The sequence below is a fragment of the Symphalangus syndactylus genome, chromosome 5, assembly GCF_028878055.3.
Source record: "Symphalangus syndactylus isolate Jambi chromosome 5, NHGRI_mSymSyn1-v2.1_pri, whole genome shotgun sequence".
In the NCBI taxonomy this organism is placed as follows: domain Eukaryota; kingdom Metazoa; phylum Chordata; class Mammalia; order Primates; family Hylobatidae; genus Symphalangus; species Symphalangus syndactylus.
In genome coordinates, this window is record NC_072427.2 from 21,941,685 (window position 1) to 21,957,026 (window position 15,342).

At 47.6% G+C, this 15,342-nt stretch overlaps 1 protein-coding gene across 3 annotated transcripts in view; it reads right to left on the reverse strand.

The window, feature by feature from the left end:
- The window catches only part of AP3B2 (adaptor related protein complex 3 subunit beta 2), a 50,410-nt gene that overhangs the window by 10,573 nt on the left and 24,495 nt on the right, over positions 1-15,342 (reverse strand). For all 3 annotated transcript variants that reach the window (XM_055277384.2, XM_055277386.2, XM_055277385.2), the window contains 10 exons: positions 11,651-11,811; positions 11,346-11,412; positions 11,071-11,253; positions 10,706-10,989; positions 10,409-10,463; positions 9,963-10,034; positions 8,346-8,408; positions 7,911-8,043; positions 7,558-7,667; positions 6,745-6,921 (listed from right to left, as the gene is read on the reverse strand). In XM_055277384.2, coding sequence (XP_055133359.1) covers positions 6,745-6,921; positions 7,558-7,667; positions 7,911-8,043; positions 8,346-8,408; positions 9,963-10,034; positions 10,409-10,463; positions 10,706-10,989; positions 11,071-11,253; positions 11,346-11,412; positions 11,651-11,811 — 1,305 coding nt within the window. The remainder of the gene's footprint in view (positions 1-6,744; positions 6,922-7,557; positions 7,668-7,910; positions 8,044-8,345; positions 8,409-9,962; positions 10,035-10,408; positions 10,464-10,705; positions 10,990-11,070; positions 11,254-11,345; positions 11,413-11,650; positions 11,812-15,342) is intronic.

The window sequence follows — 15,342 nt, forward strand, 5'->3', positions numbered from 1 at the left end:
TGCACACCTGTAGTCCCAACTACTCAGGAGGCTGAGGCAGGAGAATCGCTTGAACCCGGGAGGTGAAGATTGCAGTGAGCCAAGATGGCGCCACTGCACTCCAGCCTGGTGACAGAGCGAGACTCCTTCTCAAAAAAAATCAGTAGCATTGGCCAGGCGCGGTGGCTCACACCTGTAATCCTAGCACTTTGGGAGGCCGAGGCAGGCAGAATACCTGAGGTCAGGAGTTCAAGACCAGTCTGACCAACATGGGGAAATCTTGTCTCTACTAAGAATACAAAATTAGCTGGGCATGGTGGTGCATGCCTGTAATACCAGCTACTCGGGAGGCTGAGGCAGGAGAATTGCTTGAACCCAGGAGGCAGAGGTTGCAGTGAGCGGAGATCGTGTCACTGCAGTCCAGAGCCCAGGCAACAGAGTGAGAACTCCGTCTCAAAAAAAAAAAAAAACAAAAACCATTGCACTCCAGCCTGGGCAACAAGAGCAAAACTCCGTCTCCAAAAAAAAAAAAAAATCAGTAGCATTTACTTTTTTTTGGGGGGCGGGGGATGAAGATGAAGTCTCGCTCTTGTCCCCCAGGCTGGAGTGCAATGGCGCGATCTTGGCTCACTGCAACCTCCGCCTCCCAGGTTCAAGCGATTCTCCTGCCTCAGCCTCCCGAGTAGCTGGGATTACAGGCACGTGCCACCACGCCCAGCTAATTTTTGTATTTTTAGTAGAGACGGGGTTTCACCATGTTGGCCAGGCTGGTCTTGAACTCCTGACTTCAGGTGATCCACCAGCCTTGGCCTCCCAAGATGCTGGGATTACAGGCATGAGCCACCACGCCTGGCCGTGAATTCATTTTTGACAAAGGTATCAAGAACATACATTAGGGAAAGGAGAGTCTCTTCAATAAATGGCGCTGGGAAAACGGGACATCCATATGCAGAAGAATAAAACCAGACCCCTATCTCTCACCATATGCAAACATCAAATCATAATGGATTAAAAGCTTAAATCTAACACTTCAAACTATGAAACTACTAAAAGAAAACATTAGAGAAATTCTCCAGGACATTGTACTGGGCAAAGATTTCTTGAGTAATACCCCACAAGCACGGGCAACCAAAGCAAAAGTAGACAAATGGGATCACATCAAGTTAGAAAGGTTCTGCACAGCAAAGGAATCAACAAAGAGACAAGCCACAGAATAGGAGAAAAAAATTTGCAAACTACCCATCTGACAAGGGATTAATAACCAGAATATGTAAGGAGATCAAACAACTCAATAGGAAAAAAAATTCAATAATCCAATTTAAAAATGGGCAAAAGATCTGAATAGACATTTCTCAAAAGAAGACATACAGATAGCAAACACGTATATGAAAAGGTGATCAACATCATTGAGCATCAGGGAAATGCAAATCAAAACTACAATGAAAGGCCAGGCACGGTGGCTTATGCCTGTAATCCCAGTACTTTGGGAGGCTGAGGCAGGCGGTTCACCTGAGGTCAGGAATTGAGACCAGCCTGACCAACATGGCGAAACCCCATCTTTATTAAAAGTACAGAAATTAACCGGGCGTGGTGGTGCACGCCTGTAGTCCCAGCTACTCAGGAGGCTGAGGCAGGACAATCACTTGAACCACACAGGCAGAGGTTGCAGTGAGCCGAGATCGCACCACTGCACACTCCAGCCTGGGTGACAGAGCAAGACTCCGTCTCAAAAAACAAAACAAAACAAAAAAACAATGATATATCATCTCACCCCAAGTAGGCTTATATCCAAAAGATAGGCAATAACAAATGCTGACAAGAACATGGAGAAAAGGCAACCTTTGTACACTGTTAGTGGGAATGTCTATGGAGAACAGTTTGGAGGTTCCTTAAAAAACTAAAAATAGGCCGGGCACAGTGGCTCACGCCTGTAATCCCAGCACTTTGGGAGGCCGAGGTGGGCAGATCACGAGGTCAAGAGATCAAGACCATCCTGGCCAACATGGTGAAACCCTGTCTCTACTAAAAATACAAAAAATTAGCCGGGCGTGGTGGCAGGCACCTGTAATCCCAGCTACTTGGGAGGCTGAGGCAGAAGAATCACTTGCACCCAGGAGGCGGAGGCTGCAGTGAGCCGAGATCATGCCATTGCACTCCAGCCTGGGAAAAAAGAGTGAAACACCGTCTCAAAAAACAAAACAAAACAACAACAACAAAAAAAACACTACAAATAGGCCAGGTGCAGTGGCTCACGCCTGTAATCCCAGCACTTTGGGAGGCTAAGTCAGGCGGATCACTTGCAGCCAGGAGTTCGAGACCAGCCTGGCCAACATGGTGAAACCCCATCTCTACTAAAAATATGAAAATTAGCCGGGCCTGGTGGCAGGCGCCTGTAATCCCAGCTACTCGGGAGGCTGAGGCAGGAGAATCGTTTGAACCTGGGAGGTGGAGGTTGCAGTGAGCTGAGATCATGCCATTGCACTCCAGCCTGGGTGACAGTGCAAGACTCCATCTCAAACAAACAAACAAACAAACCAAAAAACCCTAAAAATAGTGCTAACATATGATCCAGCAATCCCAATGCTATGTATATACCCAAAAGTAAGGAAATCAACATACTGAAGTGATATCTGCACTCCTACGTTTATTGCAGCACTGTTCACCATAGCCAAGATTTGAAAGCAACTTAAGTGTCTATCAACAAATGGATAAAGAAAATATGGTACATATGCACAATGTAGTAATATAAAAAAAGAATAAAAGAGAATGAGATCCTGTCATTTGCAACAACATGGATAGAACTAGAGGTCATTATTTTAAGTGAAATAAGCCATGCACAGAAAAACAAACTTCACATGTTCTCACTTGTGAGGGCTAAAAATTAAAAGAATTGAGCTCATGGAGTTGGAGAGTAGAATGATGGTTACCAGAGGCTGAGAAGGGTAGTGGGTAGGGGGAAGTGGGGATGGTTAATGGGTACAAAATTATAGTTAGACAGAATGCATAAGATCTAATATTTGACAGCACAACAGGGTGACTACAGTCAACAATAATTTATTATACATTTAAAAATAACTAAAAGAGTATAATTTGATTGTCTCTAACACAAAGAAAAGATAAATGCTTGAGAGGATGGATACCCCATTCCCTGATGATTGTTATGCATTGTATGCCTGTATCAAAATATCTCACATACCCCATAAATATATACACCTACTATGTACCCATAAAAATTAAAAAATAAAAAGAAGACAGTCTTGCTAGCAGACTGGCTCTGGAGACTTTCTCCCTTGTGGCTTTGGAGCAATTAAGCATCCGTGTTGGGAGGCCCATATGGCAATGAGCTAAGGACGGCCTCTAGAAGGCAAGGGCAGTCCCCAGCTGACAGCCAGCAAGAAGCCAGGGCCACAATCCTACAACTGCAAGGAAGTGGATCCTGGCACCATGTGACTTGGAAGTGGACCTTTCCCCAGTACAGCCTCCAGATAAAAACTCAGCCTTGGCTAACACCTCAATTGTAGCCTTGCATAGGATCTAACTAAGCCATACCTGAATTCTCGACCCATAGACACTGAGAAAATAAACGTGTGTTGCTTGAAGCCACCAAATTTATAGTAATTTATTATGTAGCAGAAAACTAATACAATTCATTTAAAAATGTGAAAGTAGAAAAAAATTGAGAAAATTCTTTTTAATTTTTATTTATTTTTGAGATGGATCTTGCTCTGTGGCCCAGGCTGGAGTGCAGTGGTGCCATCTCAGCTCAGTGTAACCTCCACCTCCTGGGTTCAAGCAATTCTCCTGCCTCAACCTCTCAAGTAGCTGAGATTTCAGCACACCACCACACCCAGCTAATTTTTTTGTACTTTTAGTAGAGACAGGGTTTTGCCATGTTGGTCAGGCTCATCTTGAATTCATGACCTCAAATGACCCACCCACCTTGGGCTCCCAAAGTGCTGGGATTACAGGTGTGAGCCACTGAACCCAGCCTGGAGAACATTCTAAGTGAAAATTTTAATTGAAATGTGAATGGAAAAAAAAAAGTATTAAATATTAAAGCACTGAAAAGAAGCAGAAAAGTTTAAAATATTGGATAATAGACAAATGTACAACTTCTGAATGACTATATGTAGGAATAAAAAATAAGGAAATATAAAATTAATGGTGGTCTTCTAAGTGGTGGACTTATTAATAGTTTAAACTTATAATTTTCTGAGTTTTCCAAATGTTCTATGATAAGCATGTATTATCTTTAGAATATTAAAAAAGTTTACGTTTTTAAAAGCAATTCTGCAAAATTTGTCAGAATCTTCCATTCACTGTAAAGGCGGTCACATGGGAGGGTTGTAGATCCCACTGTGCCTCTGGCAGACCCTCCTGCCACACATCTCACCTGACATATAAAAGCAAACTAACTTGCTAGGCAGTTTCCCCAGGTTCTATATCCAGGTGGATGTAATAGCCACTTTGACTACCAATCCCCTGCTCCCCCACCGCCTGCTTAAGCCTGCATGTTATGCCTCTGTGGCCTCTGGTCTAGAATCTGATTATCTGCTGATCAATAGCAGGGCAGAGGCCTCATCTTGGTCATTTCCTTGGCCTCATCCTGGGCCAGGATCTGGCATGCAGTGGGGCCATGTCCAAATTGGAGAGAAGGACTGAGATTACTGTGGCCTTTTAGCTGGGCAGATTGCCACCCATGGTCCCAGGATGGGAAGCATCACTACTGTTTTGTAAGCATGGTCATGTCTGCATCCAAACCACCTCCCTCCTAGTACACCAGGGACTCCCCCTTCTATACCACTCCCAGAAGAGGCTGGGAAAAAAGGAGAAAGAAAGGGAGGACAAAAATCTTTATTGAATCAACCATTCTAGGGGGTCTGCAAAAACTCACTTTCAGGTGAAGGGCGCCCTGGAGATGAATGTCCATTTGCCTGAACAGCCTACTCTGGGTGCCCTGACAGGGGTCCTTCCTAGGGGAGGGTTCAGCTGTATATACGCACAGCTCGCTGTGCCAACCCTGATGACAGCTCTTACTGCTGTGTTTAAAATGTTTATTTTTGTCCTGTTTCTCCTACTTGGCTGTGAGTATCTGGAGGCCTGTAAATGTGTCTCACTCATTGTCATATCCCTAGGACGCAGCACAGTACCAGGCAAATAGTAGGCCTATATGTTAAATAAATGAACAAATGCACATGTAGCTTACAGTAACAACTTGGGGAAATGCCATGCGGACAGGCCCAGGCTTATGAAAACATGCCAACCTCACCATCCTGGGGTTTAGGACTCTGGCTCAGTGCTGAGCATGTCAGACTCCCACCTACCTGGGTGGCTCCCCACCCAGGCTGCTTCATCTTTTCAAACATTCCTCCCACTTGCTCCTTCCTCCCACCTGAACAAAGGAAGTACACAAATATTTGTTCAACAATTGAACACTTCCCCATGGTGCTCTCTCTCCCTCTAACTTCTCTCTCCAATCAGCTTTGCCCACAACACTGATAACAAGGTCAGGGCACATGGTCCAGTGTCTCTCCTCCTTCCACCTGAAGACCTAAGGTTTGGAAGTTACTTTTGATAAGGCTAACATATTTAATTATACAGATCAGTTGTCTCCACATGTAGCTGCTGTCCTTTCTGACTCCTGATTAGAGTCCCAGCACTTGGTGGCCCTGCCTACCTCAGCTTGAGCCTCTGGGGCTCACTCTGGCCACAATGGATCAAAGAAGCCACTGAAAAAGACAAGTGCCACCATCCAAAGACTCCCATGCACAGTGGACATGGCAGGGATGCTAGAGTCTCCAGGGGATATCCCTGCTATAAATCTGTAGACCCCAGCCACCTAGCCAGATGTTTTGCTTCAAGGATTGGCAGAGTCTTTATAAAAGGGCCAGAGAATAACTATTTTAGGCTTTGTGGGCAATACAGTCTGTTGCAAGTAGTTAACCCTGCTGTTGTAGCACAAAAGCAGCCATAGGTAATTTGTAAATGAATGAGCAGGGCTGTGTTCCAACAAAACTTTATTACAAAAACAGGAATAGGCCAAATTCAGCCTATGGGCAGTAGTTTGCCAATCCCTGTCCCGCTTAACTGAGTGGGAGAGTGTGGAAATTGTCATGGTGTTTGATGTTCCTGACACCTTGAAAAGCTCAGCACATTATGCTTCATTTTAGGAGAATCTCCTGGAACCATTTCAGGAGACAGGTAGGAGGCTCTGAACACCCTGATACTACAACTTAGTTGAGCCTCATCCTTGGCTATGTATCTCTTATAACCTTTCACCTTGGGAATGACAGTGGCCACCAGCACCACCCAAGCCCAAGCAGAGACTCACCCCCTTATCTTTGGCAGACTGGCCAGGCATTGTCAAGCTTTGGGAAGAAGCACAGACCACATCTGGGATGCATGTTCTCCCATCAGTACCTGCCACTGTGGGGCCCTTCCCTTATCCCAATCAACTGTGGTTCTTCACAGCCCCAGAGTTCCAAGGTGGCAGACAGGACTCTTGTACTAGCAGACTGGAGGTCACAGCTTCATAGGAGAGTCTCTTCAACAGTGACCACCAGCACTACAAGGTCTTTGAGTCCCCAGAATAGCTGTGGGCACTGGGGTAGCATTGGTTATGTGGGCAGACCAGCCACCTTCCCTGATTCTTCTTTTCCAAAATAGGAGCTAGAGTTCAGCCCTGCCTAGGGAGGGCCAAAAGAATACTGTCTAGGGAGTTTCTGGGGACCAGAGTATCTGGGGGGGTCATCTCTTAATCTTTACCTGTTTAGAGTTGGTCAGGTAGAGCTTGGCTGCCAGGTTGATAACCTGCAGCTTGACAATATCCTCCTCTGCTGTGAATGACTTGGCCATTTTTCTTAAGACATCAGGTGCAATCCTGGGGACATGCTCACAGTACTCTCCGATGAGCCACAGGATGCTGGCTCGGGCCATGGGCACCTGTGGTTGTGGGAGAGGAGTGAAGATGGGTAAATATGGGAAAGTGGGTGGGTAGGATTGTGGACTTCCAGGGCAACAGCACTCCTCATCTGTGCTGGCCTATTGTATTATGGGTTCTCTGGAAATGGGAGTTTGGGGTGGTGGGAGAGAGAGAGAGGTTAAAAGTAGACATTTCCTGGACAGCATTTCCCCTTTTCCCTAGGGCTTCATTAGCATAGAGCTTTCAAGACCCTAAGTCAGTCATGATGTAAAAGATTGACTTTCTGGATTCATTGTACCCTCAGTGCTTTATTTCCATGTTACTCTCCGGAATCTTTGGGAATGCCTTGTTTAGATGTTTCAGCTTAGCAGTGCAATAGAAAAACACAAGATTTGTCACTCAACCATGGTTGGCCAGAGCTTTAGAGAAAAAGCAAGAGTAGCAGTAAAGTCCACGGTGCTCACTGAGGGTCTCCAAAGGGAAAGCAAATCGGGGTAACAAGATCAGGGTCATATGGTCCAGTGTCTCTCCTCCTTCCACCTGAAGACCTAAGGTTTGGAAGTTACTTTTGATAAGGCTAGCATATTTAATTATACAGTCTTGAAATCATGGGGAGGACCTTGAAGTGGGGAGTGAAAATATGGCTTCTCCCTCACCTGGATGTTGTCTGTAAGCTTTGCCAAGTGTTTGATGATCTCTCCATGTTGTGCTGGCTGCATCTGTAGCAATTTCTTAATGACGACCACTGACTCTGCAACCACAAGCTCTACGGAACAAAAATGAGTGTGTGGACCCCAAGACAGTCAGATGGCCACACTCAGGTGGACAGACACACCTGCAATGCCCCAGACTCTTGGCTCTTTCTCTCAACCCCCTTCACTTCTCTAGCAGCCTTCAGAAGTGTAGGAACACTTGGGCCCTGATCAAGACAGACAGACCAATGGATACATATTGTGTCTAGGCAGACACCCTCTGATCATCACGGTTAGATACTCAGGCAAACACTGACCATCACGGTTGGATAGCAGCTGCACCAGGCCATTGAGGCAGGTGTCACGGACTCGGCCAATGTTAGTTGCACAGCGTCCAATGGCCTGGATTGTGGCTGCCACAAAGTCCTTGTCCATGCTGCGAATATAGGTCTGTGGGATATGACAAAGAAATCCCTCAGTGACTCTGCAGGCTTGAGGGTGACCTTCAAGAAGGCTGTGGCCCTTCATTTTATGGCTTATCATGCCGGTGACTATGACTTAGGAAAGGGGGCAACACCTCCACCCCCAATCCAGTGATTCCTTGGCCCAAAGCTAGCCAAACACATTGGAACGGGAATGTAAGATAATAGTTTCTCCAGCTTTGGGCTCATAAGAGGAGGTTTGACCCACCAGGGCACAAGGATCTGATGGGCCCCTCTCCCAGGCCCTTCTGGCTGGGAGCTGGCCTGTACCTGGAATTCCCGTAGGACAGTAGGAATGTTGGTCTCATTGGCCAGGTTGGTCAGCACTTCCAGCTGCAGGGAGGAGTGGAGAGGCAGAAAATGGGTGGGGTGGCCAGTGGGCTTTCTGTGCTTTCATTCCAAATACACTTCACAGACCAGAAAACAATCCTCATGACAGCCCTGCATCATCCTCAGACTGATGAGGGAATTGACAGGTTATGAAACGTGTCTAAAAAGCAAGAGGACCAGTTTGCCTCTTAAGTGGATTCCTTACACAGTATGCTTACAGTATGACCATATCACCTCCCTACTGCATTGAAAACGTAAAGCTTCCTATTGCTTTCAGGATGGAGACCATCGTATTCACCATGGTCTGTAAGTCCCTGGATGATCTGCCTGCTGTCTACCTCCCATCTCCCATCACTCTCCCCCTTGTCTTCCAGGCCTCAATCCCACTCCACTTTCTAACCCAGGGTCTTCACAGATGCTGTTTCCTCTGCGTGGAGCAGTTCTTCCCATTTCTGTCCCCACATAATTCATGTTCATTTCTCAGGCTTCAGCTCAAGTCTCATATCCTCCAGGAAAACTTCCCTGGCACCAGACTAGATGAGGTCTCCCTATTTTATGCCCTTATAGCTCTCCACACTTTCTTCCATATTTTGTAAATGGACTTTTACATTTGCCTTGTGATTAACTGCTTAATGTCTCCTCCTCCCCACATCTGTAAGCTCCACAAAGGCAGGGTCCCTGATTAGTTTGCTCCATCATGTACCCCTAGAACATAGTGGATGTTCACAAGGGTTAGGAGGATTAACTGTTGCTGAAGGAAATCACTCAATAATGAGGCAGCAGAGCAGGAATCAAATGGAGGTATGGGCTCCTGCCACTTTCCTTGTCCGCGAATGTTTGCAGGAGAGTGTGAGGGGGCAGGTGTGTGGGGGCCATAACACCGTGGGTGGGAGAGAAAAGCGTGAACCTTGGAGTCAGCAGAATTATGTGACCTGGAGCAGTTACCTCCCAGAGTGTTTTTTTTTTTCTTTTGAGATGGAGTTTCACTCTTGTCACCCAGGCTGGAGTGCAATGGCACAATCTCAGCTCACTGCAACCTCTGTCTCCCAGGTTCAGGCGATTCTCCAGCCTCAGCCTCTCAAGTAGCTGGGATTACAGGCACCTGCCACCACGCTTGGCTAATTTTTGTATTTTTAGTAGAGACGAGGTTTTGCCATGTTGGCCAGGCTGGTCTTGAACTCCTGACCTCAGGCGATCTGCCTGTCTCGGCCTCTCAAAGTGCTGGGATTAGGCGTGAGCCACTGTGCCCGGCCAGAGTCTATATTTTTATAAAAGGAATATAATGTACACATCCTGGGATTATTATGAGGTGATATCAGGTTACTTCATTTATGAAGAGTAGCAGGTGTATACCAGGTACTAGGCAAAGAGCAGTTCCCTTCTCTCCATGACCCTCAGCCCAGCTCCCTGAACAAACAGCTCCAGCTGGGGCAGTCACGGGCTCCTGGGCTGAGCCCCAGAAATAGGCAGGCACCAGGGGGGCCACTGTGAGTTATCTGAGTGGGTACATGGGGTGGGGAGGGCTGGGAGGCACATGCACCTCTGTCCCTCACTCACCTTCAGGATCTTGATCTGGGTGGGGTCGGTGGACCTGATGTAGAAGCTCTTCAGGTAGGGCTCAAACATACCCTGGCACAAGAGAGGCAGCCAGGGAGCTCCACCGAAGCCCCAGGCCTGCCTCGCTGCCCAGAGACACCCCTCCTATCCTGACCCAGCGCCCAGGATCCTTCCCTCCTCACCACTGCCCTCCACTCCTCAAGTCTTCCCTCGTCCATCTCAGACCTGACCAGCTCTTTTTCCACTGGGCATCTCCTCAGCGGCCGCTCAGAATCCAGGCCCTGCTCCCTACCTGTATTTGGAGCCTCCCCTGCCCCATCCTCTGCACAGCCAGGGTACTCCTCCATCTTCCCTTTCCCCGGCCCCGGTCCCAGCCCCGACAACGCCTCCAGTGCCCGCAGAAGCGGCCCTCGGACAGCGAGGACAGGCCGCGGTCGCAGGCTCACCCGGCGCTTGATGGACATGGTGGCCACGTTCTGGAGCACAACGTACTGCACCTCACTGCGGAGAGGACGGGTCAGAGCACCCCGGGCCTCTCGGTTGGGGCAAGGGTCAGCGGAGGAGGGGAAAAGGTGGGGCAAGTCGTTGCAGGGAGAGGACCAGCGCGGAGGGCAAGACTACGGTCAGTGTGGAGCGGGTGGGCAGAGGTGGAAGCGGCTATTGGGCGTGAGGGGGCGGAGCCTGGCAGCCCGTGGGGCCGGGCGTGAGGCGAGGGAGGGGGCGGGGCCGGGGGCGGAGCGCACCTGTGGCTGCGCAGCAGGCGCACTAGCGCCTTGGCGATGACGCCCACCTCCGCCTTGGGCGCCAGGTGGAAGTAGAGCTGCGCCACCGCCATGACCACCGCGGCGCTGCGGCTCTGCAGCAGGGGTTTGGTGTTGCGCAGCAGCAGCCGGTGGTCGGGGTCCATGACATAGGGCTTTCGGGCGGGGAGGGCCGCGGCGGCCGTCTCCTCAGACCCCGCGCCCTTGGCCTCGTCCTCATCTGAGCCGTAGAAGGCTTTTTCCGCGTTCTCCTCTAGCAGGGATTCCTGGACGGGGAGACCAACGGGTCTGTGGGCGCCTCCCCGGGACACACTTCCGCCCGCTCTGCCCGGGCTGGGCCCACTCACGTTCTGGGTGGGGCTCAGGAACTGCGTGCGGGCGTAGCGAGTGAGCATGCTGATGATGACCACCTGGCCCCACTCCTCCACGTCGATCAGCAGGTTACAGAGTTTCCGGTAGTTTTTGTGAATCAGGTCGATGCGCTCCGGGCACACCTCCTCGAAGGCCATCACCACGCTGCCCGCCACCAGCTGGGGAAAGAACAAAGACGAGAAGGTGAACGCGAAGGGTGGAAGGCCGGCGTCCGGTCACCGCCCCTCCCGGAGCGCCCCTATACACGCACCGTAGTCTTGTCAGCTAGAAGCTTCTCAATGACTTCTATCAGCTGATCCTTCTGGTCAGAGTCCAAACTGAGGGAGAAATCAGCGAGGGGAATTTGTCACTCTCAGCCCCAGCCTTCCCAATATCTGTCCAAGCCATGCTCACCTCCTGCACCCCAACCTTGTTCTCCTCCATCTCTGTCAGTCCCCCAAACTACCCTCCTCAAACCCTCTGAGAAGCAGCAGGCAAGACTTAGGAAAGGCCAGGGGCGGGTTGGGAACTTAGGAGCCAGCCTCCTGGGGAGCGTGGGACAGGGCTGGGGCATACCTGTACAGTTTAGGGATGGCGTGGGCAGCTGTTTTCCGCACATAGGGTGACATGTCCGAGGCGGCTTCCTTGATAGCTAGCATCATGATGGGCACTATGATGGGCACACGGATGCTAGAGAGGACACGGAGGGCACTGGCACGAATGAGCTGGTTGGGGTCCTAAAGGCAGAGGTGGAGGCAGAGCTATGAAAGGGCACCAGGTGCCCTGATGGGGGGAGGCCACACCTTTGGAAATCACTGTCCCCAGCGACCACCAGCTCTTGCTTCCCTGCCCCTTGACTGGAGCCTGGATAGTGTGCCAGTGATGGGTACCTGGGGGACACTTAATTTTGGCTCTGGTTGCAGACATCTGACACCTGAACAGGTGTTGCAATGGGTAGCTTCACTTCCAGAAAGATTGAAAAACTTTCAGAACACCTAAAGTTGCTGAAACACCTGAAACATTTCCTGTTCCTTGTAAGGGTTTTTTGGGGGATGTCTGTTTTAATGCCTGAGGTGACTGCCCAGCAGATGCAAGCTGGTCTCCCTTCCGGAGTCCAACCTTACACTCCTTTCTCCCAGAAATCATTGCAAAAGCTGCTGTTCTTCCAGTGTTTAAAACAAAATAGGGGTGTAGGCCCTTCCTTTTTTTTTTTTTTTTGAGATGGAGTCTCACTCTGTTGCCAGGCTGGAGTGCCGTGGTGCAATTTCGGCTCACTGCAACCTCCGCCTCCTGAGTTCAAGCTATTCTCCTGCCTCAGCTTCCCGAGTAGCTGGGACTACAGCCACGCACCACCACACCCAGCTAATTTTTTGTATTTTTAGTAGAGATGGGGTTTCGCCATGTTGGCCAGGCTGGTCTCGAACTCCTGGCTGCAAGTGATCCGCCCACCTCGGCCTCCTAAAGTACTGGGATTACAGACGTGAGCCACCACGCCCGTCCCCAAGCCCTTCCTCTTTATTCCTATTGCATCCTATACAGAACGTATAAAAGCATTCGTTACACTGTATTGTGATCATGGGGCTTAGGACTGTCTTCCCACTATCAGCAGCAGCAGCTATATATTACAGGCATACCTCGGAGATATTGTGGGTTTGATTCTAGACCTCAACAATAAAGCAAATATCGCACTAAAACGAGTCACATAAATTTTTTGTTTCCTGGTTCATACAAGTTATGCTGATAGTTACAGCTGCTTGGGAAGCTGAGGTGGGAGAATCACTTGAACCCAGGGAGTTGGAGGCTGAAGTGAGCTATATATGTTCATGCCACTGCACTCCAGACTGAGAAACAGAGTGAGATCCTACCTCAAAAAAAAAAAAAAAAAAAAAGTTATGTTTACAATATACTGTAGTCTACTAAGCATGCAATAGCATTATGTCTTAAAAAAACAATGTAGGCTGGGCGTGATGGCTTGTGCCTGTAATCCCAACACTTTGGAAGGCTGAGGTAGGAGGATTGCTTGCACCTAGGAGTTCAAGACCAGCCTGGGCAACATAGGGAGACCCTGTCTCTACAAAAAAAAAAAAAAAAAAAAAAATTGAAGTCAGTCCTCTTAAACTCTGCCTCTCCTTTATCAACTAAGTTTTTTTTTATTTTTTATTTATTTTTTATTTATTTTTATTATACTTTAGGTTTTAGGATACATGTGCACAATGTGCAGGTTTGTTACATATGTATCCACGTGCCATGTTGGTTTGCTGCACCCATTAACTTGTCATTATCAACTAAGTTTATGTAATATTCGAAATCCTTTGTTGTCATTTCAACAATGTTCACAGCATCTGCACCAGGAGTAGATTCCATTTTAAGAAAGGACTTTCTTTGTTCATTCATAAGAAGCAAGTCCTCATCCATTCAAGTTTTATCATGAGATTGCAGCAATTCAGTCACATCTTCAGGCTCCACTTTTAATTCTACTTCTCTTGTTATTTCCACCACATATGTAGTTACTTCCTCCACTGAAGTAGTGTACCCCTCAAAGTCATCTATGGAGTTTGGAATCAACTTCTTCCAAACTCCTGTTCATGTTAATATTTTGACCTCCTCCCATGAATCATGAATATTCCTAATGGCATCTATAATGGTGAATCTTTTCCAGAAGGTTTTCAATTTACTTTGTCCAGATCCATGAGAGGAATCACTATCTATGGCAGCTCTAGCCTTACGAGATGTATTTCTTAAATAATAAGACTTGAAAGTCAAAATTACTCATTGATCCATAGGCTGCAGAACTGATCTTGGGTTAGCAGGCATGAAATCATTAATCTCCTTGTACTTCTCCATCAGAGAGCTCTTGAGTGAACAAATGCATTGTCAATGGGCAGTAATATTATGAAAGGAATCTTTTAAGCAGTAGGTATCAACAATGGGCTTAAAAAATTCAGTAAACCGTAACTGCAAACAGATGTGCTGTCATGGCACTGTTGTTCCATTTATAGAGCACAGGCAGAGGAGATCTGCCATAATTCTTAAGGACCCCAGAATTTTCAGAATGGTCAATGAGCACTGGCCTCAACTTAAAGTCACTAGCTGCACTAGCCCCTAACAAGAGCCAGCCTGTTTTTTAAAGCCAGGCATTGACTTCTCCTCTCTAGGTAGGAAAGTGCTAAATGGCATCTTCTTCCAGTAAGAGGCTGTTTCATTTACATTGAGCATCTGTTATTGAACAGTCACTTTGATCAACGATCTTAGCTAGATCTTCTGGACAACTTGCTGCAGCTTCTCCATCAGCACTTTTGCTTCACCTTGCATTTTTTTGTTATGGAGATGGCTTCTGTACTTAAACTTCATGAACCAACCTCCACTAGCTTCCGTCTTTTCTTCTGTAGCTTCCTCACCTCTCTTAGCCATCATAGAATTGGAGAGATTTAAGACCTGCCTATGAATTAGGCTTTGGCTTAAGGGAATGTGGTAGCTGGTTTGATCTTCTACCCAAACCACTTAAATTTTCCTGTATCCGCAATAATCCTGTCTTGCTTTCCTTATCATTCATGTGTTTACTGGAGTAGCACCTCAAACTTCTGGGTTCAAGTGATCCTCCCACCTCAGCCTCCCAAGTAGCTAAGACTGCAGGTGCGTACCACCACATCAGGCTAATTAAAAAAATTTTTTGTAGAGATAGTCTTGCTCTGTTGCCCAGGATGGTCTTGAACCCCTGGTCTCAAGTGATCCTCCTGCCTCGGCCTCCCAAAGTGCTGGGATTACAGGGGTGAGCCACTACGCCCAGCCTGGAGTAGCACTTTTAATTTCCTTCAAGAACTTTTACTTTGCATTCATAACTTGGCTAAATGTTTGGAGCAAGTGGCCTAGCTTTCAGCCTACCATGGCTTTCAACATGCCTTCCTCACTAAGCCTAACCATTTCTAGCTTTTGATTTAAAGTGAGAGATGTGTGGTTCTTCCTTCCACTTGAACACTTAAGAGGCCATTGTAGGGTTATTAATTGATCTAATTTCAATATTGTTGTGTCTCAGGGAATAAAGAGGCCCAAGGTGAAGGAGATGGGGGAACAGTCAGAACACACACAACATTTATTGATTAATTTCACTTTCATCTCTGGGCATGGTTTGTGACACCCCAAAACAATTACAATAGTAACATCAAAGATCACTGATCACCATAACATATAATAATCATTAAAAAGTCTGGAATATTGTGAGAATTACCAGAATGTGACAGAGGCACAATGTGAGCACATACTGTTGGAAA